Source organism: Protopterus annectens, chromosome 3.part1 (genome assembly GCF_019279795.1).
Source record: "Protopterus annectens isolate FY-2018-M chromosome 3.part1, PAN1.0, whole genome shotgun sequence".
NCBI classification, from domain to species: Eukaryota; Metazoa; Chordata; order Ceratodontiformes; family Protopteridae; genus Protopterus; species Protopterus annectens.
Window position 1 is genome coordinate 1154339225 of NC_056732.1, and position 24821 is coordinate 1154364045.

At 39.0% G+C, this 24821-nt stretch overlaps 1 protein-coding gene across 1 annotated transcript in view; it reads left to right on the plus strand.

Annotated features, from left to right (window-relative positions):
- FAM135B (family with sequence similarity 135 member B) overlaps positions 1 to 24821 on the plus strand; it is a 2319882-nt gene that overhangs the window by 1483465 nt on the left and 811596 nt on the right. Inside the window, exon 8 of the mRNA XM_044067284.1 lies at positions 20667 to 20716. Coding sequence (XP_043923219.1) covers positions 20667 to 20716 — 50 coding nt within the window. The remainder of the gene's footprint in view (positions 1 to 20666; positions 20717 to 24821) is intronic.

The following is a 24821-nucleotide window of genomic DNA, read 5'->3' on the forward strand; positions in this document are numbered from 1 at the left end:
GTGGAGCTCATGCATGCGCACTGGCAGTTAGCTCCGCGCACACCCGCTTACAACTGCTTAACAGTGCTTACTCTGGCGCACACCCGCGCTATTTTCTTTAAAAGAAAAGAAAATGGGGAGACAGGAAAGTGGTGAAAAAGGGGTCACAAAGAGGGTAAGACAGTAGGAAAACAAGCTTGGGATTTGCAGGAGGGATGTAGGTAAGGCCCATAGCTGCCCATTTCTTCATCAGCAACAGCTGTGCATATGTATGTAATTTGGTGTGACATTTGAAACCTTCCACCCCTGAGAGAGGTGTCAGGACAACAATAATACTTGTTGTACAGCCAATTGTAATTGATAGATTCCATGTCCAGCAGCCATGTGTGCGGAATGGGCAGCTATGTATGGGGTGTAATTTTTTTGTGGGTACAGAGTGCCCTTTTTCTTTTTTTTTTTTTCAGGTGAGAGTGATATGTCAGGTGAAGGAAGTCGGTACAGCTGGGGAGGTAGGTTGGGTAGGTAAACAGACAAGACAAACAAGACGCATACAGGGGCGGTGTATGACACGTGTGGGGGGGTTACACAATTGACGGGGATGGAGGTTTGGATATCCAGAGCCCATGAGTTCACAGATGGCAACAGTGGAACTGATATCCACACCCATAGGCAGTTGCCACTGTTCCTTCACTGCCCAGGATGGGGCTGTGCTGGTGGCTGTGTAGGCTGGGCAACAGGCATGCCCGTTAGTTGTGCCACCCTTGCCTCAAGCTGGCGTAGGGGCTCAAGAACAGAGTCCCGAATCTCCCTACACACCACAGTCTGGACGCTACGGAGGGTGAGTGGTGGTTCTCCTCCAGCCACACTTGCAGAGGGGGGGGTGAGCCCCATCTCCTGCAGCGCTTCCACCCGCAGTTGGCACAGGGCCACCGGAGGAGGGTCTGGACTTGGCACTAGTGCCAGGTGCATTCGCCAGCTGAGGTGGGAGAGGTGGGTCCGCTGGAACCCGCCTTCCCTGTCGTCCTATGTTTTGCATTATGTCATGACAGTTTGGGTTAGTGACATATAATACCATTCACAATTAGTTGTAACAGCATGCATGAGTATTCCCATTAACCAAACACCCAGATATTCACACCATTGAACAGCGTGCATAACACATTTAATTACCTTGCTTGACTGAATAGATGAAGCAGAAAAGATAGATGAGGATTATAGTTTTTAAAAACTGAAAAATGTCACTTAAATTCTAAGACTAGTTTCCTTCAAGTTAGGATCCAGGAGAAGTTTTTTCTGGGTTCTGGATCCCTTTAATCTCAGTGAATGAATAAAGAATGATCTATGTACAGATGAAGATCTGTTGTCTGATCTGTCATCAGACATTACATTGAACAATATGAAGACAAAGTTACCTCTTCATAAATTTTGGGTAAAAATTTGTAGTGAGTATGGATCTTTAAGTGAAAAAGCATTCAGGATCCTACTTGGTTTTCCTTCTACATAATTGCGCAAAAGTGGAACTGTTCTTGAAACTAAACCAAACCAATATTTAAATAGGTTTGCTATGACACCTTAAGACTTTGTTCAGCGAATCTTTCACCAAGTATTGACGACTTGTATTGTGCAATGCAAGCACTTCCTTTCCAGTAAGACAGTGTATATTTAATGCTAGAAATGTTTATATTACTATATATTTTCACAATTTACATTATGTGTAAATATTTTCTTTAAATGTTTGTTGGAAATTTTCATGGGAGTTCCTCAGAAAGAAGTATTCTTATGTAGGGTTCCTTAGTCTGAAAAGGTTTTTGACATACTGCCGTAGATTATCTTCATGTGATATTGTTGAAACTCACCCGATAATTTTGTCAGGTCATGTCCCAGTACTAATGAATATGGTGATTAAGGGTAGTTTCCTTCTTACTTGAGAGTAAAGAATTTTAAGAATTGGACACTGAAAACATAAAGACTTGTTGAGCAAATTGGATATCAAGGGGAAACTATATAGCATGAGATAATTTTAAGGTGGGCTTTAGAATAAGGGCAGAATTGAATAATGGGAGAAGAGAAGGAAACAGTGTGTAAAATATTTTTACGGAGGACAAAGCTGACACAGGATAAGTAAAAGGATGTATGGAGCAATGAAGTAACTTCAGGGTGTTAGCAAGTTAAAATACTTGGATAATTTCCATGAAATGAAAGCACTGATGTGATGGTGTCATATCTCGGCATCATTCTTACTAGGTTGGGTTCTGATACGATCCTCGGATCCATTTCAGCTTTATTTTCAAGCATGAGCCCTTCTGCCAACTCGTGGCCAAATCCTATCCCAGCATGCACTAGAACTATCCCCAGATCTTGTTTGCCACTAAACAAGATCAAGTGTTCATCTGCTAGCTCTGGCTAAGTATTATCGTTTTGATTACCCTTTGTCTGTAATTCCAAAAATTTGTGGATATTTTTCTAATTTTACAATTGACTGTGTCTATTCGTAGCTGGATATTTCTGTAATTGAGCTGTGTTTTTACTTTGGCCGTCGTTCGTTCATTAGGCCTTGTATCCCCTTTCCCGGCTTATGTTACTCTAGAGTGAAATAGTTGTTTACTTTAAAGAACTGTTAAATAGCCTGTTTAAGTTAGAGGGCTTTTAGCCCTACTGTTGTTTACCCTTTTTCTTCTCTGTTTGTTGCTAGTGTTTTTCTTCCGTAGTAATATTACAGTTCACTTAACTTAGAGAATTATAATACAGCCCCGTTTAAGTTAGAGAGCTTAGTCTTTGTCTTCTCTGTTTGTTCTGGGTCAGGGCCCGTTTAAGTTAAGAGGACTTTGTTACTGTTTTTTCACCAGTGTGTTCTGTTTCTTACATAGCTCAACCCATTTAAGTTAGAGGGTCCAGCTTATATATATTTAAAAAAATGTTGTGTACTCTTTTTCATGTAGTTGTCTAGGTGTAAAAATGTGTGGCAAAGAATCCAAACCAATGAGTTTCAAAAAGTGTGATAAATGTAGTAAAAAAACACCCCTTAGTAATAAACGCACTCTCCTGGAGAGGTAAAACAAACTGATCCTGAAAGTCTTCTAAAACCCCTTTCTCAGAGGCACTGGAAGAAGGTCAGGGTTCATCTAAATCTGATAAATCTTCATCTTCTAAATCTGACAAATCCGGAAAGAGGCCTTCCCCTTCTGCTTCATTGGATCCGACATATAAAATCCCTACACTATCCTCCTCAGATCCAAAGGTTACTAGATCTGACAAAGCTTCATCAGTTCCGACACCTTGTTGCTCGGTACCATTTGAGTTTGAACTTAGGAGCCAGTCTCCAACCTTGGAACCGATCTCCCGTATTCTAAGATCTCATATACTACAAAGGACAAAATCTCCCATCCCCTCGAGCTGGTCTTCTAGGAGTCTGTCTGATAATGACGTGGATCAAGTGGTACAGAAGCTCTTACAGACACCAGTGCTGCCCAAATTACTGTTGGATCCGACCCCCCCCCCCAGGGCTTCGGCTCTTACGGCATCCACCTCCTCTGCTCCGACTCATCCTCCAATTCAGTCTTTGGCTTCAGAGTTGGAAGGTCCGGAGTTGGTATTAGTGGACCTGTTGGATCCAAAACCCCCCCACGGGTTCTACTGATCTGACCAAAATCCAAATGGTACAGTGGTTAAGGTGTATGCCATTCAATCGTGAAGTGCAAGGTTTGAATCTCACCACTGTTAAGAGCTTTACAGATTGAAGGTATATATATACATATTTAGACCCTATGAACAACTGGTACATGAACCATATTACTGCACATGTGCTGTATAACCAATACATGTGCTATATGACCAGTATATATGTTGTACAACCATTATATATGCTGTCTAACTGGTACATGCATTGTATAAGAGGTAGACATGCTGTATAACCAGTATGTATGCTGTAGACTCGGTATATATTATGTAACTAGTACATGTGCTGTTTAAAACCTTATCCCCTCGAGCCACACACTCTAGGGATCTAAACCTCACCACAACAATAAATAGGATGTGCTGGAGGGATAGATTCCTGTCCTAGAGACTTCCCATGCTTTGGAACAAGATTCCAATCTACATTAGGCAGAGCTCCTCACTAACACTCTTCAAAAGAAACCTTGACGAGTGGATGGGAAACAAAAAGTTTACTCCGGGGATCACTTCAGTGGCTCTACTGGACAGAGGCACAGGGAACTAATCTAAGGGGGTGACAAAAGCCAACATATTCTGGCTAGGCTTATAAATGCCTTTGGGCAGATAGCCTAGTACCTACCTATGAACCTATGAACCTATGCATAATTTGAACAGCAATCCATAGTTCAACAACATGCAGGGTTAATTGATGGCAACGGGCCATCAGGTTTGGATGTATGAACAGGGCAGATGCATCAACGGACATGCAAATATATATGACCCAACAGGACAAACGTCCAGGGGTGTTAATTGTGATTGCACATACCATTTTCACGTGGAATGGGTTATATGTGGTTATAGGGTGGGGTGAAGAAAATAATATTAACACCTTCAAATACCAATACATATGCTGTACATTTCTAATAGCTACAGATATATACACACTACTGTTCTAACTACAGTTTCCTATATGATAACTATTTCAACATGGTGATAGGACTGTTACTGCAACATCAATATACATTTTATTGTTCTTCATACACATTCATATCTAGCTTTGTTCAGCTACATCATCCTGCTACATTTGCTTTATATAGCTGTAGACAAGTGTGGATGTTTGGTATATCAGACAATCATCCTATCTGCATATAGCAGACTGAGAGCAACATATCCAGATTTTGGGATACACATTCCAGATGCAGCAACACTTTGAACAGATTTCGCTGTTTGGTTTTGATTCTCACATGCATTTCATTCTGTCTTGACTGCAGTATACTTTATTCAGGGGTTATTACTGCTGTATTGCTGGATTCATGACACTTTCTCACACTCTCTCACTTGCTTTCATTTTACTATTTAGGATGGTACTTACTTCTAGGCTTTATTGACATGTTTTACCTGTAGTTATTACAATCCTTTCCAGCAGTCTCACTTCTGTCATGTTTCAGTATTTAAACAGGGATATATTTCACACATGTGATTTCATCATCTTCTGCAGCTATACTTTTCAGCCTGCTGCAGGTTGTGTACTATTTTCTTACAGGTGGGGCATTTTTATTTCAGAATTTATGTCAGACATTTTCATTTTTCGGTTTAACTTACAGGCTGAAACACACTTTTGTAATCAAGCAATACTTGCAGACACTTTCACACTGTTACTTGCACATTTTATTCCTTAGTGACTACACTGCACTCTTTTGCTGACTGTCATACTTTTATATTTCTTTACAGTTATTGGTAGTGGAATACTGACCTGCCAGGTGGCGCAACCGCACCAGCCTATTGCCATAGGCTCTGCGGTTCGCAGAATGGACACCTGCAGCTGTAATATAAATGAAGTAATATTGGAATACACATCTCCATAATATCAGCTAGTTTAATTTCTTACATACATAATTAAATGTAACTTACTCAGTAGTGGGGCATTGGGCATTTGCCGGGCCTCCTGGATCCAAAGGTTCAGTTGGTCCTGCTTGCGTCTCTTCAGGTCCGCATGGTGGTGACGGACCTGCTCACCAGTCCTTGGAATCCCTGTGGCACTGGTGAGAACATGAGCCAACCGGACCCATGCCTCAGCCCTGTATGCTCCCCAGAGGACCTGGCCCTGCATGAGTTGGGCCTCATGATTGTGGACTAGGAGCCAGACCATGTACCTGGACTCCTCAATGCCCCACCTCTGTGCTCGAAAGCAACTACCCTCTCCTACTCCTGTCATTCTGCCTGCAGTTCAGTTCTACAATCGTTTATGCTGTGTATTCCCGCCTATGAGGCTTATATAGTCCGTTTTTCCTGCACATATCTGTGATTGGCCATTTTGGAATTGTATCAACTTCAGTAAACATGCATTGTCATGCTCCAGTTTGTATTCATTCCTATATATTAGCTATTATTGCATTTCTAGGTATTGCTGTCATGGCTTAGTGGTTTGGTACCTTGACTATGGTGTATAGTATCCTGGGTTCGAACCTGGCCACTGCTTTTTATTTTTCATGACTGTCTAGACATGCTGAGGGGTGTGTGTGTGTAAAGGCAGTTTTGATACGCCTTGCTCAACGTTGCCCGTCGGTTAGCTTGTTTGCACGGTGCGCAGCTCCGCGCAAACAGGGTATGCTGGTTTAAGCCTCATTTGGCTATCAGCACGCATATTACGCTCAGCTCAGTTAGGGGCACATAGATTTAGCATGTTAAACCACTGCTCAGCTATGGGCACTCATTTTGCACCAGTTAAACCACTGCTCACCTACGGGCAGATGCACTCACCCTGTTAAACTGTAGCTCAGCTATGGGCACATCTGGCATTTTTTATTCTTTTGTTACCTCACATTTCTTCAATATAAATGGGCTATTTCATTACATTTTACATAAAATGTGGTTTTATGTGTACATATTTGTCAGGGACTTGTTTCGTGCTTATTTTGCTAAAAATTAAAATTGGTGTTGTGGGGGCTCAAACCATGAATGCCTGCTCTTCAGCCAACATCTCTACCGCTTCGCTATTGCTTCCTGGCTTACTTTGCATATTTAGTTCTTATATGCTTTCCCACTGACTGCTAACTGTAGCTGTGCTACGGGCACGCCCGTGCAAATGAGCGCACTCACGGTTAAACATTTTTACAATTTAAAAAAAAATATATAACATGTTTATTTATATGTTTTCTGTTCATAGTCTGTGGGGGCATGTGTTGTGTTCTGTTTATTCACATATCCGTGGACTCTGTCGTGGATGTTTACTTTGGGCAATTTTCCTCTTCTGGGGGCGTCTCCGCTTACAGGGCTCGGCCTACGGACACGCCCTCTACTGTCTTACACGGACCGTGTTAGCCTTAGGTGTGATTCAGCATGTTCTCATGAATATGCAAAGCATGCTGACATCACTCCATTTAACTGCAGCCTCCGTGTATGAGTTATAACTCTTACACGGAGGCTTTGTGAATCCTGCCCATTATCTTGTATGTTAAAGAATGTGTTTTTTTCTAATACCACCTCTGTTATGATATAGCCAGCCTGTTTTTTAGTTATTAGAATAAATTCAATTTAGACTCACTTGATTGATCAATTAAACAATTGTAATTAACTGACTACAAAATATAAGGAACAAGAACTAGTTTTATTGATTCTGAAGAGGTCTCCAGTGGGAGACGAAAGTGCTAAATCAGTCCGTGTTTTATGTTTTTTTGTTGTTTTGGGTCATAATAAAAGTTTCCATTTGTTGGAGCCATTGGTATCGTTTATTGCTGAATGTTATCATTTTTTAATGGAGTTATTGGAAGTGTTATAACAAACAAGATATTGGGGAAGACACCCTTTATAGTAACTGTACCTGTGTCTTGGTTACAAGTCTGTTGATTCGTGATCTATGGTTTTTGTTGAAAGTGAAACTGCCACAATACAGTAAGGTACTGTTCTAGTGGAGAGAAACAATCAATTTGACAAATATTTTAAATGCTGTATTGTTGTTTATTCATAGCAGGGAAAGTAAAAAAGGAGAAACAGAACAGAGAAGTTGAGCATCTAATAATAAAATCCCGTTGTTGTCCTTTAAAATGTCTTTAGATGTTGCACTGGCTTCCTGTTTATAAAAACTTACAGTTTTGTGATTGTTGAAAACATTTCTATACCTGAGGTCACATCTGTACATATATATGTATGCATGTATGTGTGCATGTATGTATGCATTTATTTATTTAAGCTTGTTAACCATGCAAATGAGCTAGTCCATGGACCCTTTTCAGTCATAAATCAGGTTAACATGGACATACTAAAACAAATCTACTGAAAATAATATAGGGTGAAACACCAATTAAGTTTTATTTGCAAGAATTTGCACTTCAGTGATAGTGCACACTGTAGAGAGATATAGTACTATAGTAATATAGTATTAGGGAGAATGTTGGAGTTAAATACAAAGCTGTGGATGTAGAGCTAATAATATAATGATATTGTTATCAAAAAGTTGATTAAAAATTACAGATGGTAAGCTGTCCTGCGAAAATGCATGAAAAGAAAAAGTAGACCACTCAGTTTAGGTTGGAGTAAATGTAGCAGTCAGATCCAAAACAGTAACAAAAACTCCTCCCAAGCACGGTTTTGAGTCACTATATATAAATAACTTTATTAAAACAGAAGGTAAGTACTTTTACAGAGTATCCTCTGTTTCATCAGACCATGACAGAACACAAAGTCTAAGTACTATTTAAAATAGAAACTCAAGCAATCACAGAGAGTTCAGCAGTCATGTGATGACATTAATAATAAAACCCCTCCCAGTCAATAAAGGCAGCCTACCATTTGCTAAAGACAGCAATAAAAACAATATTCCCATCATCAAATATAAAGATTTGTTAAACTTAATCCAAACACAGTAAGAAATCATAAAACAAAACATCAAGCGGTCTCTATACGTTGCTTCAAACCTGACCATGATGAGTTTCTATTACATCTTACATCTGAAGGTAGCTCCCATCTGAATCATATATCCCTTGTCCCCTGTATCTAAACATGCTTAGAAGGGAGTGTATGATTGTGCACAAATTGTATCTAGGCCACTATTACTGCTACAATTTTGAGGAGGTATGTCTGGGTATGAAAATAGAAGTTTGCTGATGAAGTAACATCTGAAATTTGAAACTCTACTTTAAATCACAAGGTTTTGTTTAGCCCTTCTGCTATTCATTTCCTGAAACAATTTTGATAAAAGAGGGATATTACTTTAAGGAGTTTCTAAGATTTCTCAAGATTTCTAAGATTTTTCAAGTCCCCTATTAAAAATCTTTCAAATTTTCTACTGCATTTAAAAGGTAAAATAAGAAGTCCCAGCCACCTCCTGGCAAAGAGGAAACAAAGAAGAAATGGTAGGAGTGCAACAACAAGAAAAAGGGATATTTTTATTCACAGGAGCAATCTTTTCCTTCAGAATGACTACACCAGTATTCTGCCCCTCCCCAGCCCTGTCTCTCTAAATCTTTCCTCTGACTGCTGGGGAGTAATAGTGGTTCAGCAGGGTCACCATTGGTTCTGGATACAAGTACCTCATTTCAAGAGAATTCCTCCCCACCATCTGAACCCCAGATTTTTCTTCAGGTACTTCAAAACTTGATGACCATAGGAGTCATAGAACCAGAGCCTTTAGATCAACGGGCTTATTCTCCAGAATGTTTATATTTCCAAATAAAGAACTTTTGTGGAGATCAGCTCTAGATCTTTCTTTTCTCAACTGATTTGTGAAAGTACCAAAATTCAAAATACTGACCCTTCAGAGTAACTGTCATCCCTCTTTTTGAGTTTTATGGTAAAGTTAGATCTAAAGAATACTTTTCATCACATACTCATAGCTACAGGCTTCAAGAAATTTTTCAATTTCTCTATGCCTGGGTCACTTAAAGGTCCAAAGATTTTATAAAGTGTCTAGCTCCTCCAATAGCTCATTGCAGACTGCAAGACAATCACATATGTCCTTGTTTTCATGAGTTATCATTGCACGTTTCCTTAATTTGGTGACTTACTTTGCAAAGTCCTTAAAATGGGTTTTGTCTCTCTTCATCACTCTAGGGTTCCAGATAAATGTTCAAAAATCTTAGGATCTTAGGCTCATAGGATGTTACAAGACTACTGGCCCTGGGACCCTTATATGGCTAGCCAAGTTCTACCCTTATTTCCATGATCAGCACCTATTGCCCTTGTCCAAGAGGACATAGGTGAAACCCCCAGGGTGAATTTACAGTTACCGATCCATTCATCCAGATTGCGACTGAAGAGGGCCAGTGAGGTGCTCCGTTTGACATAAAGTAGAAGTCTGTTCCAAAGGTGTGGTAATCTCTGGGAGACAAATCTTTTCCTCCAGTAGGTTATATTAATGTCACATACCAGGTTAAGGTCTTTAGAGCGAGTAACCTATGTACCATTTGACTTGTGGATATGCAGCATTTTCAATAAAGCAGGGTCAGAGATTGCCTTATACGCAAGACAGAGATAACGTCTAAGTAGTCTTCCATGACTCTGTCTTACTGGATTGTATTTCCAAGCTACCTTCCAGACACTTCACAGCTAAAGGATTTTCTTACCTAGGGAAAAAGAGAATTTTTATCTGATGACTTTCCTAAGCTTCTCCAGTCATTCTTAGACTTTGGAAGAAGGATATCTCATGATCTTAGGATGCATAGCTTATGATTCCTTTCACCACGTTACACATGAAAAAAAAATGAATGGCTTTTAAAACACATAGGCCTAATATTCCCATCCTCTGTAATTTCAGATTCTAATTTTGGGCTTTGTCAAAAAGGAACTACACTGGTGGAGATGGCAAATGGCACAAAACCCAGGTCCTTCCTTATCTTATACTTGCCCAAGTAAATCTGTATAGACACCAAAGGTTTTGCTCGAGGACAAGCTTCTGCAGGGGTATGGGTGCATGACCTGTGGAACTCTTTAGACAGACCAAGACACATAAATGCCAAAAAATGTTGACCATGATGCACACCACAGAATCACCATCATTTGTCATCCTCAGCACCTCAACAAGTGATTATAGACAGCATCACAGTGACGTGGAACACAAACAAACAGGTGCACTACATCCTAACCTCTGTGCAAACTAGCTCTGATGACTTGGGCGGTAGCTCTTCAGTATGATTTAACCCTCCAAGTAACTTACATTCTGTCAAAGTAAAATATAGTGGCAGACAAGGTGAGCAGGACCAGGATATACCCTCAGTAATGGAAACTGGGTGAAATGGTCTTCCAGCAATTCATCCAGTTTTGGAGAAAGCTTCAAATAGATATTTTTTCCTCCTATCAAAAACAATCAACTAAGCAAATTCTGCTCCAGGACTCCTTGCAGCAAGTCTGAAAAACATATGCATCCTCGTTCCAGTGGATGGAGATGCTCCTTTATGCATTCATCGACATTCCATTGATATTCAGGGTAATTCGGAAGATTGAAAAAGGTTCTCCAAAATCATTGTAGTGACTCCCTTTTGGCCCAGGTGACACTGGTACTCCCTTGTTATGGAATTGCCCTGTGGTAATTTCCACAAGCTTCCTAATACATTGCATCTACTCACAAGACAAGGAGGGTTTGCTACATTTCAGACTCATAGAACTTCATTTAACTGCCTGGATGATTCTATTTTGATACCTTTTATTTACATCTTTCATAGGACAGGCAGCAAGTACTAAAGGAGGCAAGAAAGCCAGTTACTAGTAAATCTTGTGTGGGCAAGTGGAAAATATTTTCTTAGTTGGTACATAGCCAATAAACATAAATTAAATATCTTAATGACTAGCTATTTTTAATGGTCATTAAGATATTTAATATATGTTCAGTGTTTGCATATATTTTTGAATTATAGGAAGCTGGTTGGTTAATTTGTGTAGTTAGGGGGCATGTCTATTAGTGTTCTTGTGCTTAAAAAACAAATGTTTGAGCAGTAAAATGGTGTTCTGAAGAAGTCTCTGATTTGACAGAGATGAAAGCGCTTAACAAATTACTTTTTAGATCGTGTCTTCCTTGTGATTTTTAAATAAAATTGCTTTTTGGAATACAGCGACTTTTTTGGGATATACTGTGGCTCTCCTATTCTGCTGTGCCTTGCGAATTCGACTTAGTCAGATTCGTGATTATGCACTTTTGCTATTTTGAAGATTCGACTTTATGGTCTTGAGATACTGAAATTCGACCTTTTAGTATTTCGAGATAATAAAGTATTTAAAACAAAAATGAAGTAGAAACAAAAATGAAGAAACCTCACCAAAGGTCTGCTATGCGCAGCTCACAGTCCAAAGAGAAGTAAAAGTCACTGCAGACCACCACTATGTTCAAAAATTTAATGAAGCTTATATCCACAAAAAACACTGGAATAAAATGGATAAAATCACGGAATAAAATTGTCCACTTTTTAGTGCTTTCGGGTTCTAGCCCTTCATCAGATAATTTACCATTATACACTATGATATTTAAGCACAGCCTCAGCCAATCACTCCTCAGTAATACACCCGCCTGTTTTTTAGGGTGGGTTTCATTGGAACAAACTCATTGAGCCCAGGATACATATGTGCCATCAGCTCAATCCTTAAGCTCTGTCAAATCTTTTATGCCCTCCTCCCCTAAAACTTTTATTCATGCTCCAAATTACCCTGAATTTAAATTCATGTCCCTCATTCTGATCAATATGCCTAAAAAGGCCATTATGTTGGTTCCTAGTTCTAATTTCTGACAGGAGTTGCAAAATCCTCATTTTGAACATACAGTTCATTTTGCCTACATAGAAACATACGCATTGTTGACACTCAGCTATATAGACTAGATCTGTTGTCCTACAGGTGGCTCTTGCTTTAAAATAAAACTCCTTCCCTGTAACTGGATGTCTAAACCCCATGGCTTTACTGATATCACTACAGGCCTTGCACGATCCACAGGGTATAGTTGCTTCTTTACTGATAACCTGTTTCAGTCTGGGTCCCCTTTCTTGTCCCAAGATGTCTTTCAAATTTTTACTTTTATTTCTCCTGAAGCCAAAAAATGGCCTATCACCTACCAACCCCTTTAAACCTTCATCAATTACTTCTAACTATATCACAAATTCCATGTATGTTATTACTATATGTAAACATAATCCTGACATTTTGTTGATCCTTAACAGGGGTGCAGGTGACATCCATTTCTCACCTCTCATTACGTTTCCTTAACCAGGGATCCTTCTCTCATCCATCACCCCCTTAACAAGCTCCTTATTATAGCCCCTGTCTTGAAAATATGTGATGTCTTTAGCCTCCAATGAGGGAGCTAGCACCAGTCGGGTGTTGGAATTTGGGCGCTAGGCCCAAGGAAGTTTTAAATTTTAATAATCATTTTTTAGCACACTTGCCAGCTCCAGTGAAAAGGAAAGGGGAGTGGAAGTGCTCCCTAAGTGAAGGGAGGGGAGCAAAGAAAAGGAGGACACTGGATTGACTGGTAATTCAGATTGTAACATTGTTTACAGTTTGTCTCATCATACAATGACGAGTTATATGTTTTAAACAAGGGATTGACTTTTGTCCCAAGTTGGGGTAGTTCCTTCAATGAGATTGTTATGGATATTATGTTCTTTTGTAGGAACATTATGTTAAAGCAAATGTATGGCAACAGCCAATCACTCCCACAAGGGTTACGACAAACCAGTACTTTTGTTCCCCCTTCACTGGTTTAATGCATACATTTATTAAATGCTGTGAACAAGGTTTTTTGCAGTATCTACAGGATAATAGGAATAAAAGATTTTATAATTTAACTGTGTCACAGCGTACAGCCCTACGAGATTTGCAGAACAATAATGAATTGGTTATAAAACAAGCGGATAAAGGTAGGGCTGTGGTGGTTTTAGATAAGGTGTCATGCCATGATAAGCTGAAAAGGTTGTTATCAGATGCTAGCACTTATGTTTCCATTTTGCCAATCCTTGTTAGCCATATTATTAAAAAAGTACAGAATAGTTTGACCAAATGTTTAGAGCAAGGTCTGATGAATGGAGATCCTTTAAAGTTTCTGTGGAAAGGTAATGCAGTGATTCTCGTATTCAAAGCCCTTCCAAAGATACATAAGGATCTGAGGGATCCCCCCTCAGACCCACAGTATCAGGAAGAGGCTGGATTATGGAGAATATTTCTGTTTGGCTGGAAACAACATTGATACCATATGTAGAAAGGATAGATGAGATATTACAAGATGCTGGCCACTTTTTGACATCGTTGGGTGCATTTGATGAAGCAGAAATGAGTGGGGGGGTACGTTATGGTGACATTGGACATACAAAATCTATTTACTGTCATTAGTAATGATTATGGTATTAGAGCAGTATGCTCATTATTGAGAGACTTGGGAGTGGATGATAGTAGATTGAGACTGATAGCCCGAATGCTCACTTTGGTGTTGGAGCACAACATCTTCATTTGTTTGAATGAAGTTTATAGACAAGCGCAGGGGATAGCCATGGGCAGCCCCTGTGCCAACACATATGCCAACCTTGTGTTATCCTATTGGGAGAGGCAATTTGTGTTGGATGGACACAATGTATGGAGAGACAAGATTGGCATATACAGACATTTCGTAGATGATGTGTTTATTCTGTGGAAGGGTGAGGAGCATGAGCTGTCAGATTTTATAGTGTATTTGGAAAGTACTACCTCATTTTTACGCTTCACAGTCACCCATTCCAGAACAGAGGTTGACTTTTTGGATATAAGCATTAAACAGTACAATGTGGGTTTCTCGACAAGTTTGTATAGAAAAAGCTGTTGGAAAAACAGTTTGTTGAGATATGATAGCATGCATTCGAGGTCTGCCTTTGGGAATATAGTAAAGGGGCAGCTTTGCAGGGTATCTAGAATCTGCATGGATGAGATGGTTTTTGAGGAAGAAATCGAGCTTGGAAGGGTATTTTCAAGACAAGGGCTATAATAAGGAGCTTGTTAAGGAGGTGATGGACGAGAGAAGGGTCCACAGGGAAGGGAGGATGGGTCCATGGTTAAGGAAATGTAATGAGAGGTGAGAAATGGATGTCACCTGCACCCCTGTTAAGGATCAACAAAATGTCAGGATTATGTTCACATATAGTAATAACATACATGAAATTTGTGATATAGTTAGAAGTAACCAAACACCCTAATAATGGTCGACTTCAACTACCCCATCATTAACTGGGAAAACTACTCGTGTAGCAACTCCTTAGCTCAACGGTTTCTGGAATTCATAAACTGCAATGACCTGGATCAACTTATCCACACCCCCACCAGGGGTAACAATATCCTAGACCTAGTCATTACCAACAAGAGTGACAGGTGTTCCACACCTGAAGTCAACTGCTTGTTGGTACGAACCGACCATAAGCTAATCACCCTTGATATCCACATCCCGCCCCCACCCCTATTAAGGAAACCACAGTAAAAAATTTTCCAAAGCCAACTTCATGCTTCTTATGACAGAAGTGGTGAACTTTATAACACCCATGCAGGTGGACAATACAGTTACAACTGCTGAATCCTACACAAATGCACTCTATAAGCACTTACACGAGTGCATGAATCGTGCTATCCCAAAAAGAAACAAGACGCTATCCTCCAAAAAAAGGAAGCCAATCTGGTGGCCCTGTACAACAGAATGAAGAAACTGTTGCAAAAAAGAGTAAAATCCCATGAGTGGAGGAGCTCCCTGTTCAGCCTCAGTAAGAAGCTGAGATTCCTTATAAGATCCTCCAAAGCTTGCTACGAAAACAAAATCACCACAAATTCCAAGGACAACCACAAAGCATTCTATAGCTATGTCAAGAATCTCAATGGCAACACCCAGATCTGCTCTGAGTTACAGCACAAAGGTAAGAAAATTACAGAACCAACTAATATTGCCAACATCCTGGCAAATAGGTTCAGTGCTAACTTTATCCCCGTCTCACCCCCTAAACGGCCCATATCAATACAGGAAGAATGCAGAGTCCCTCTAATCACAAATATGCAGGTAAAAGCTGCACTCTCTAAAGCCAAAAAACACAGCATCCATGGGATCGGACAACATCCCAGGCTGCGTTTTACATGAAGTTCAGAACGAACTGGCTCCCTACTTACGCACTATGTTCAATAATAGCCTCGCATCAGGCTTTGTGACCACTGAATGGTGCACAGCAACAGTTATCCCACTCCACAAAGGGGGAGCCACCACTGATCCCAGGAACTATCAACCTATTATCCTGATGAGCCTGGTCTGCAAGGCCATAGAACGTATCATCATGGAACTCATATTAACAAAGACATTGGTAACCTCCGAACTCTGGATCCCACCCAGTTTGGGTTTGTGAAAGGCAGATCATGCCTCCTGAACCTGATCGACTTATTTGAGGCAGTCACCAAAACCGTAGATAAGGGTAAGGTTGTTCACACAGCCTATCTTGACCTCGCCAAGGCTTTTGACACCATCCCCCATTCTGGAATTATAGCTAAACTCTCTCAACTAGGTATAAATCCCTATGTCACAAGATGGGTTGCCAACTGGCTCACTGACAGAACCCACACTGTAAATGTTGCAGACTCCAAATTTGACCTCAAAGCAGTACAAGTGGAGTACCACTGGGTTCTGTCCTGGGACCTATCCTGTTTGGTATCTACTTCTCTGAAGTACAGGCTAACACAGAAGGCCTCTGGCTAATGAAGTTCACAGATGACTGCAAACTAGGAGCCATAGTCAAGTCCCCAAATGATGTGGACATCCTACAGAAGAGCCTCGCTGAGACAGATGCCTGGTGTCAGAGCCATGGCCTCAAGCTCAATGCCAAAAAGTGCAGTGTCATCCCCTTTGGTAAAAACTCTGTACCCATGAACTACCACATAGGCAGCAATCTACTTAACACCGAATGTGTGATAAGATACCTTGGGACCAACGTGGGCAGTAGTCTCTGCTTTGATAGTTACATCGCCACAGTAGTCAGGAAGTCCTTCTTCGTGGCACACCTCATCATAAAAGGGTTCTCATCCAGGAAGACAGAGGTCATTGTTCCCCCTCTACTCGACATTCGTTAGACCCATTATAGAGTACAATGCCCCTTTTGGAACGTACCTCACAAGACATCTGCTGTAGCTGGGAAGGCCACAGAAGTACCTCATAAAGAGGATTACTGGCCTCAAACAAATGCCCTACACTGACCGCCTCAAAAAACTCCAGCTTTACTCCGTAGCATATCATCTACTCTGAGGTGATCTCTGCCTAACATATAAAGCTATGTCAAACCCAGAGCTGTTGGACATGCTGCACCTAAAGATATCCCTCCGAGCTACATGCTCTAGGGACCTAAACCTTGTCACCACAATAAACAGGACATGCAGGAGGGATAGATTCCTGTCCCAGAAACTTTCCATACTCTGGAACAGGCTACCCATCTATGTCAAGCAAAGTTCTTCATTAGCACTCTTCAAGAAAAATCTTGATGAGTGGATGGGAAATAGGAAATATACCCCGGGGATCACTTCTATGTCTCTGCTCGACAGTGGCACAGGAAAATAACTTTCTTGGGTGGCGTAAGCCATGGAACCTTGATGGATAGTCTTACGTAGGCCCTTGGGCCGATAGCCTAGTACCTACCTATGAACCTATGAACCTAATTGGAATATACTTAGTACTGATGAAAGTTTAAAGGGGTTGGTAGGTGATATGCCATTTTTTGGCTTCAGAAGAAATAAAAATTTGAAAGACATCTTGGGACAAGAAAGGGGACCCATACTGAAACAGGTTATCAGTAAAGAAAGAATTATTTCCTGTGGATCATGCAATGCCTGTAGTTAATTCAGTAAAGCTATGGGGTTTAGATATCCAGTTACAGGTAAGGGGTTTTATTTTAAAGCAAGAGCCTCCTGCAGGACAACAAATCTAGTCTATATAGCTGAGTGTCAACAATGCATATGTTTCTATGTAGGCAAAATGAACTGTAAGTTCAAAGTGAGGATTTTGCAACTCCTGTCAGCAATTAGAACTAGGAACCAACATAATGCCCTTTTTAGGCATATTGATGAGAATGAGGGACATGAATTTAAATTTGGGGTCATTTGGAACATGAATAAAAGTTTTAGGGGGGGGACATAAAAGATTTGACAGAGCTTGAGGAGACTAGATGGATAATTGAGCTGACGGCACATAGGTATCCTGGGCTCAATGAGTTTGTTCCAATGAATCCCGCCCTAAAAAACAGGCAGGTGCATTATTGAGGAGTGATTGGCTGAGGCTGTGCTTAAATATCATAGTGTATAATGTTAAATTATCTGATGAAGGGCTAGAACCCGAAAGCGCTAAGAAGTGGACAATTTTATTCCGTGATTTTATCCATTTTATTCCAGTGTTGTTTGTGGATATAAGCTTCATTAAATTTTTGAACATAGTGGTGGTCTGCGGTGACTTTTACTTCTCTTGAGATTATAAAGTGAAATATATATATATATATATATATATATATATATATATATATATATATATATATATATATATATATATATATATATATATATATATATATATATATATATACATATATAGGATCACTACTAAATCACGAATACGTACAACACCGAAGACTGGAATCCCGAGACCAGATACCCGAAAGACGAGAAGACTGGAAGACCAGAAGCACGAATTTCAAAATCGCGTAGCACTTCTGTTGTTGCGGTTTGTGAATGGATAGGTGGAAGGTCAGGTGAATATCTATGTTTGATTGTGTTGGTTAGGGGTTTTAGTGTGTGTGTAAGTGTGTGTTGTGACTGTGATGTGTGTGTGTGAGAGAGGAATGTAGGTGTGTGGTGGTGTTTTCGTGTGCTTATCTGTATAGTGCGACCTTGGAGTTAGAATATTTAAGTAGTTGGGTGTGGAGGCATAACCCCCCATGCGGGGTGTGCAGGGGGGCTTCCCACCAGCTTTTATGAAGTGTAGGTTTGTGTGTAAGTGCTTTGTTTGAAGGTGAGTGTATCTGTATGTGTGTGGTGTATGTTCAGTGTAGTGTTTGGGATTTAAAATTTCGCTTTTCTGGTCTTCTCGTCTTTCGGGTATCTGGTCTCAGGATTCCGGTCTTCGGTATTGTAAGTTTTCGGGATTTAGTAGTGATCCCATATATGTCTATATACATATATATATATATATATATATATATATATATATATATATATATATTATTTGGCATGTTTATTCATGCAGGCACTCATATATTATCACTGGGTTTTAACTTTTATACAATCAATAATGTGATACCTTGTTGCATAATTATAATGGGAGTTGATGAGCTAAACAGCTAAAGCAACAACTGTCAATGGCACTGGATTTGTAGTCTATTTCCACTGTAATGGGCTAATGATTCTAAACTGTTTTATACTCTTCAACCCACAACCTCCCAAAAAAATAAATAAAATACTTACACAGAATCAGGGTCTATATTAGAACACCGAACATTCAAAATGTCGAGTGTTCTAATATCAAACCCTACCAATCAAAAATACCAGACATCGAACGTTCAGAATAGCAATTTTTTTCCTAGGGAAAAAATGTACTGTTCCAAAACACATACACACAACACAAGCACACCAAACAAACAACAATCCACACACATACACCTAACCCTACACTAAACTATACACACACCACTAACTATCCACTTACCTTAACCCAAACCCTAACCCTAAGGTCCATCACTATCGCACACTCACCTCACCCGTGCCCTTACCCTAACTTACCTAACCCACCCTAACCCTCATGTCCACACAATCGCACACATACCTAACCCGCACCCTAACCCTAACTCATCTAACCCGCCCTAACCCTTATGTCCACACAATCACACACATACCTAACCCACACTCAGTCGCACACTTACCTGAACCCGACCCGTAACTTTCCAACAGAGTGCTGAAAATACCGAAGCAACAGAAATGGGCAACCAAATTCTTTCCCTAGGAAAGAATTTGGTTTTCTGCTTCTTCGATATTAGAACACTTGACATTTTAAATGTTCGGTGTTCTAATATAGACTCCAGAATCTTCCTTATATTAAGCAAATTCCTTTACTCTCACCTGTTCCCATACAAAATGACAAAAACAAAAAAATGCTGGCAGCTTATAGCAGCTGCCCCCTTCTGATACTAGGAACCATATGAACAGCAGTGACTATATGCATTTTTTCATGTATATATTTATTTATAGTTATTATTGTGTGACTACATGGTGTAAGTTGTGAGCATCTAACTGAACTGGTAAGCAAAAGAAGTAATCTGTATACCAGAAGGAAGTAATTCCAGGGAAGGAACTTACCATGACTGTCCTCCACCCCAAACACACACACACACAAACACACAAACACACACACACACTCTAACAAGTTTGAATTGATCTGCTGGTCTTCCCAATCAATGGTATTGATTATTTTGGAGGAATGTGATAAAAAATGTTGCTGAGGAAATGGAATGCATTTTGCAAGTGACAGCAGGGAAGAGTTTCTGTTTTATAGTGACCCATAGCCATAAACTTAGAAACAACACTAATAAGATTTGGTGTTTATTTATGAGGTTGTGGTAAATATCTTGTCAGATGTAATCAGGGATGCTACATGCATTTTAGAAGTAATATTAATGTGTACAATGTTTTTCAATTCAGTATGAGCCCTCAAATAATGAACACATTATGTGATTCACTCAAATGTTCTAACAGTCAGCAAATGATAAGTAAATGAACAAAAAAAGACAGAACAAGAATGATTGACTGTAGGCTGTAATTAAGCAAAATTCAGTCCTTTGAAGGAATGAGTCAAGAATGTATAACATCATCTGCCATCTACAGAAATTAACACTACTGCATTTTTTAAGCTGACTATATACAGTGACTGTGTATATGATTGTGTGCACACGTGTGTGCACGTGTGTGCGCGCATGCACTCACTTTTAAGCATGTGATGTGTGCATGTGTGTGTGCATGTGTATGTGTGAGTTGTATGTATACTTTGCTTTAAATAAATATTTTACCATTATGATTTTTTTTCTTTCTTTCCATAGAGGAATTATCCATTGAAGAAACATTACTTCAACTCAGCACTCAACTTCAGGTATGCATTTTGTATAGTATACACTGTGTAACTCACCACAATTTCTACTATGAATGCCAGTCTACAAAAATCATATTGTCACACCAAAGAATGGCAAGCTGTGTATCAGTGAATTCAAATTTAAGCTATTGCATCCTTCTTCCCAGTTACCATATCTAATGAAAAGAAACCTTAAGCAAGTCTTTCAGCACTAAGAATGTACAGAAAAAAAGCACTGTTGAAGCCTTTAATAAATAATATATTTAAAAATATGTTTAATACTTTTGTCTCTACATCTAAAATGAGACTTCTTCAGACCAATAACCACCCAAACCAAGCAGTTTAAATAAATTAAAAGTCATATGACTGATTTTCCCTCCAGTTAATGAGAAACTGACATCTACCAAATGATGCAAACATACAACATTCAAAGTAGTATTTCTGTTTTTTTTTTTCTAAGGAAAAATAGAATCAGTGACTTGTTTGTCACAGGACAATATAATAAATAATGTACCAAACAGATCTATAAATAAAGATGCTGTATAGCAGCTAAGTGGCTATGTTGCTGGAAAACTAAAAAAGACAAAAACATGCATCTGGAGCATTTCTCCCCTGGCCTCCACTGAAAACAGGCTCTGTGGAACCTAGTCGGACATTCCCGGTCAACAAATGTTAAATAAATAAATAAAAATAAAATAAATAAACTAAAGGCCAGATTCTAAAAGAGTTGCTCTCAGTGTGTCTGCCCTGATTCTAAAAGACTGGATCTCAGTGTAAGTAGCTTACTTCGGTGTAAGGCCTATATAGAAATAGACTTACACTGGGGGCCAGACTCCAAAATACCTGCTTTCATTGTAAGTGGTCACTTTCACTGAAAGCAAGATTTCTGGAATTGAGTCTTTAGTGTTCGAAGTTTGAGAATACTTTCCATGCATAAATGTTCATTTAAATGTAGAGGTAAAAGTACTTAACTTATTTGAAAAGTTAGTCACCAAACTCCACAATAGCAGTGCAGAATTTGGAGATAAATAGTTTAAGGGTATACAGGCTGACTTGCATATATGATGCAAAATTAAGTATTAGGTTTTATATGACAGAGAATGTTCTGAGTGCTAAGCCAGAAGGACACAGACGTCCTATAGTTATAATACAGAATTCAGGAATGAGAGTGAGAAATGAAGCCCTGTCTCATGAGTCATATTGTTAATGCACTGAAGGTGAAAGCAACTGGTGAGAACATTATAGCAAGGAAAGACAAGAACAAACAGAAATATGTCATTATTTTTTGCTGAGTTCCTCCCGGCATTATACACCTGCTGTCATAACTTAACTTTATTTGATATATTGTACATAAAATTAAATACAAAATCATTTTCATCTATGAAAAAACAGAATCTTCACTTTCTGTTTTATTGACGGGTAGAATTGCATTGAGTTGTGTGGTTTGAATATACTACGCTAAAGGAAATCTTGATAAAACAATGGGCTGTTTAAACAAAGCACAATACACAAACAGATTATTAAATAAACAAAATAAAATAAAAAGTAATATGCTGTATTTGAAAACCTGTGTGTTGTTGTTGGGGAAAAGCAGGTCCACTTCAGCCCCATGCTGGTTGCTTCATCCCAGCAACTCTTCACTGACTTTTGCCAACGTTTAATACATGCTGAGAGAGGTGTTCTTTAAAGTCAATGGACAGCCTGCTTAAATGATGTCACACAGGGAAATACTAAATTTATTTGGGCTATAGTTTTAATAAAACATTCACAAAGTTTTTTATTAAAAAATGGACCCAAATAAATATGGATTTACTTGTACAAAATGCATTGAGGCATTTAACTCACCAGATGTTATATTGCAGTATTATATTGTAACAAAATACTTTTAAGTTATTTCAAGTGGTTTGTCTGAATGCTGCAAAATTCAGCACTACATTCAACAGTGGGACTGTACAATGTGGTATAATCTTGTACAGTACCATCATCAGAGTGACTAAATATTCCCTTTTGAATTTAATGTACTTTACAATATGCTTTTCTGACTTTAGATTATACACACGCACACTGTTTAAAGAATACCCCCAAATTTCTGTTGTTGTCCACTGCTATCACTAGATCATTGATGATGGAGTCATGTCTTTATTGTTTGACCTTTAGTTTGTAATCATAATATATGTCCCTTTTGCCAAGTCTCATAATGCTACATTTACTAACATTAAAGGTAAGGCTAATACTACGACTACTATTTAATTGTTTATCGTTGTAGATTATGTTGTAGAACTTTTTTTATACCATGACCCCCCATTAATATTCCAAAACGTGCACGCTGATTGGCCAGCGTGCACGTTGTAAATCGACTTATACTAATGAAAAAAGGTCCAGTTGCCCAGACTTTTTCCATTAGTATAAGTCTTTTTTTAAAACACTGTCTCGCTATGTTAAAAGAGTTTAACATAGCGACACAGGTTTAAAAAAAGCAACGGAGATCTCCGTTGCTTTTTTTAAAGCTGTCTCGCTATTTTAAACTCCTTTAACATAGCGACACAGTGTGTAAAAAGCAACGGAGATCTTGCTTTCTCCGTTGCTTTTTTTTTAAACCTGTCTCGTTATGCTAAATGGGTTTAACATAGCGAGACAGCTTTAAAATAAGCAACGGAGATCTCCTGCCGCGGATGCCAGACAGCTGCGGAAGGGCAGCAAAGAGGCATTATACATGTTATTCAGCTTACAGTTATCTGCATATTTAGTTATACATAGCCCCATTTACAATTATCTGTACATTTAGTTATACATAGCCCATTTTCCAACTGTATATGTGAAAGTAGTTCAAAAAAAGAACTAGCCCTAGTACACAGCCCTGTGGGATACCTGTATTACCCACTGAAATACATATGGTTTGACATTTAATGATTTGTATTTGAAAATTATTAATTTTTCCGGAAAAGAGTGAAAACTCTTAGTAAAGTCAAAGGAAGCAGTATGGACTCTCAGCCTTTCTTCAAGTATTGCTGACTTTCATCATTATGATCATTGCTGCACTTGTCTTAGCTATATAGGTTGTATCCTCCACATAATACTACTGCCTGCCTGCATACAAAGCTTCAAGGATAACTTCTGCTTGCCTAAATCATTATTCAGGTCAAGCTGAACTGAAGAAAAGAAGTGATTTGGGTGTTAAACTCTTCAGAGCTGTACTGTCACGCAAGAATGCTCTTGCAGGCTTTTGAGGATTAAAAATCAGCTAATGCTTTAAATTGATGTGTAGATAAGTTCCATTTATTGAAAAAAAAATCTTCTACACTTAATTTTATGACAGAATTGTTTCATTGACTGACGTTTTAAATTTTAGTAATTTTTAGATAGGAACATTACTTTTTACTTTTGTGGGAAAAAAAGTTGTTAAAAGGAAATTTAAACCTTCTTTAAATTTAATTTATTTTCTGAGGTAGGAGTAGTTGTGTCATTTTACATTTGATGGCTGAGGTAAGTGTTTAACATAAAGTGATTTTAACTGTCTTTTTTTTTTTTTTTCTTGAACAAGTGACTTTTATCTGCTCACTTGTTTTACTGACTACTGCTGCTAGGCTTTCCCAGAAACAGGCAGCATTTTTGGCTTGATTGTAGAAAATCAATTGAGTCATTACTTCTTCCTTCTAACAGCCATAAAAAAAATAAAAAAATGAACAGCCTTTGCCACCACAGCAGGCTGCTAAAGTGCCTCGTCCACAAATGGCTGAGTCAACTGTGGCCATTTCTGGTTACTCAAACTCTTCATCTTTTTTCTTGCCTCCCTCTGGTATAGTCCCTACAGCCACCATGGACCAGGTCTTAGACACATCCTCTTAGACACTTCCTCTATGGCTGTTGGACTGCCCTTGGAGGCAAGGGAGAACCATTCTTGTTGGTTCTGAGGAAGAAGCAGGGAATTAGTCTCCACCTTGCTAAAACAAATTGTTAAAACAGATAAACTGTTTAGGGAGGTTTTGCCGGGCCAAAATCAGTTTGCTTCTTTAGAAATTCCTGTCAAAAAGAAACAAAAGCTCATAGATATGTCTTCTCCTATTTCAATTGTTTTGGACATGATTTATTTATTGATCTTAGCTCATGGTTTAGTTCAGGTTCTTGA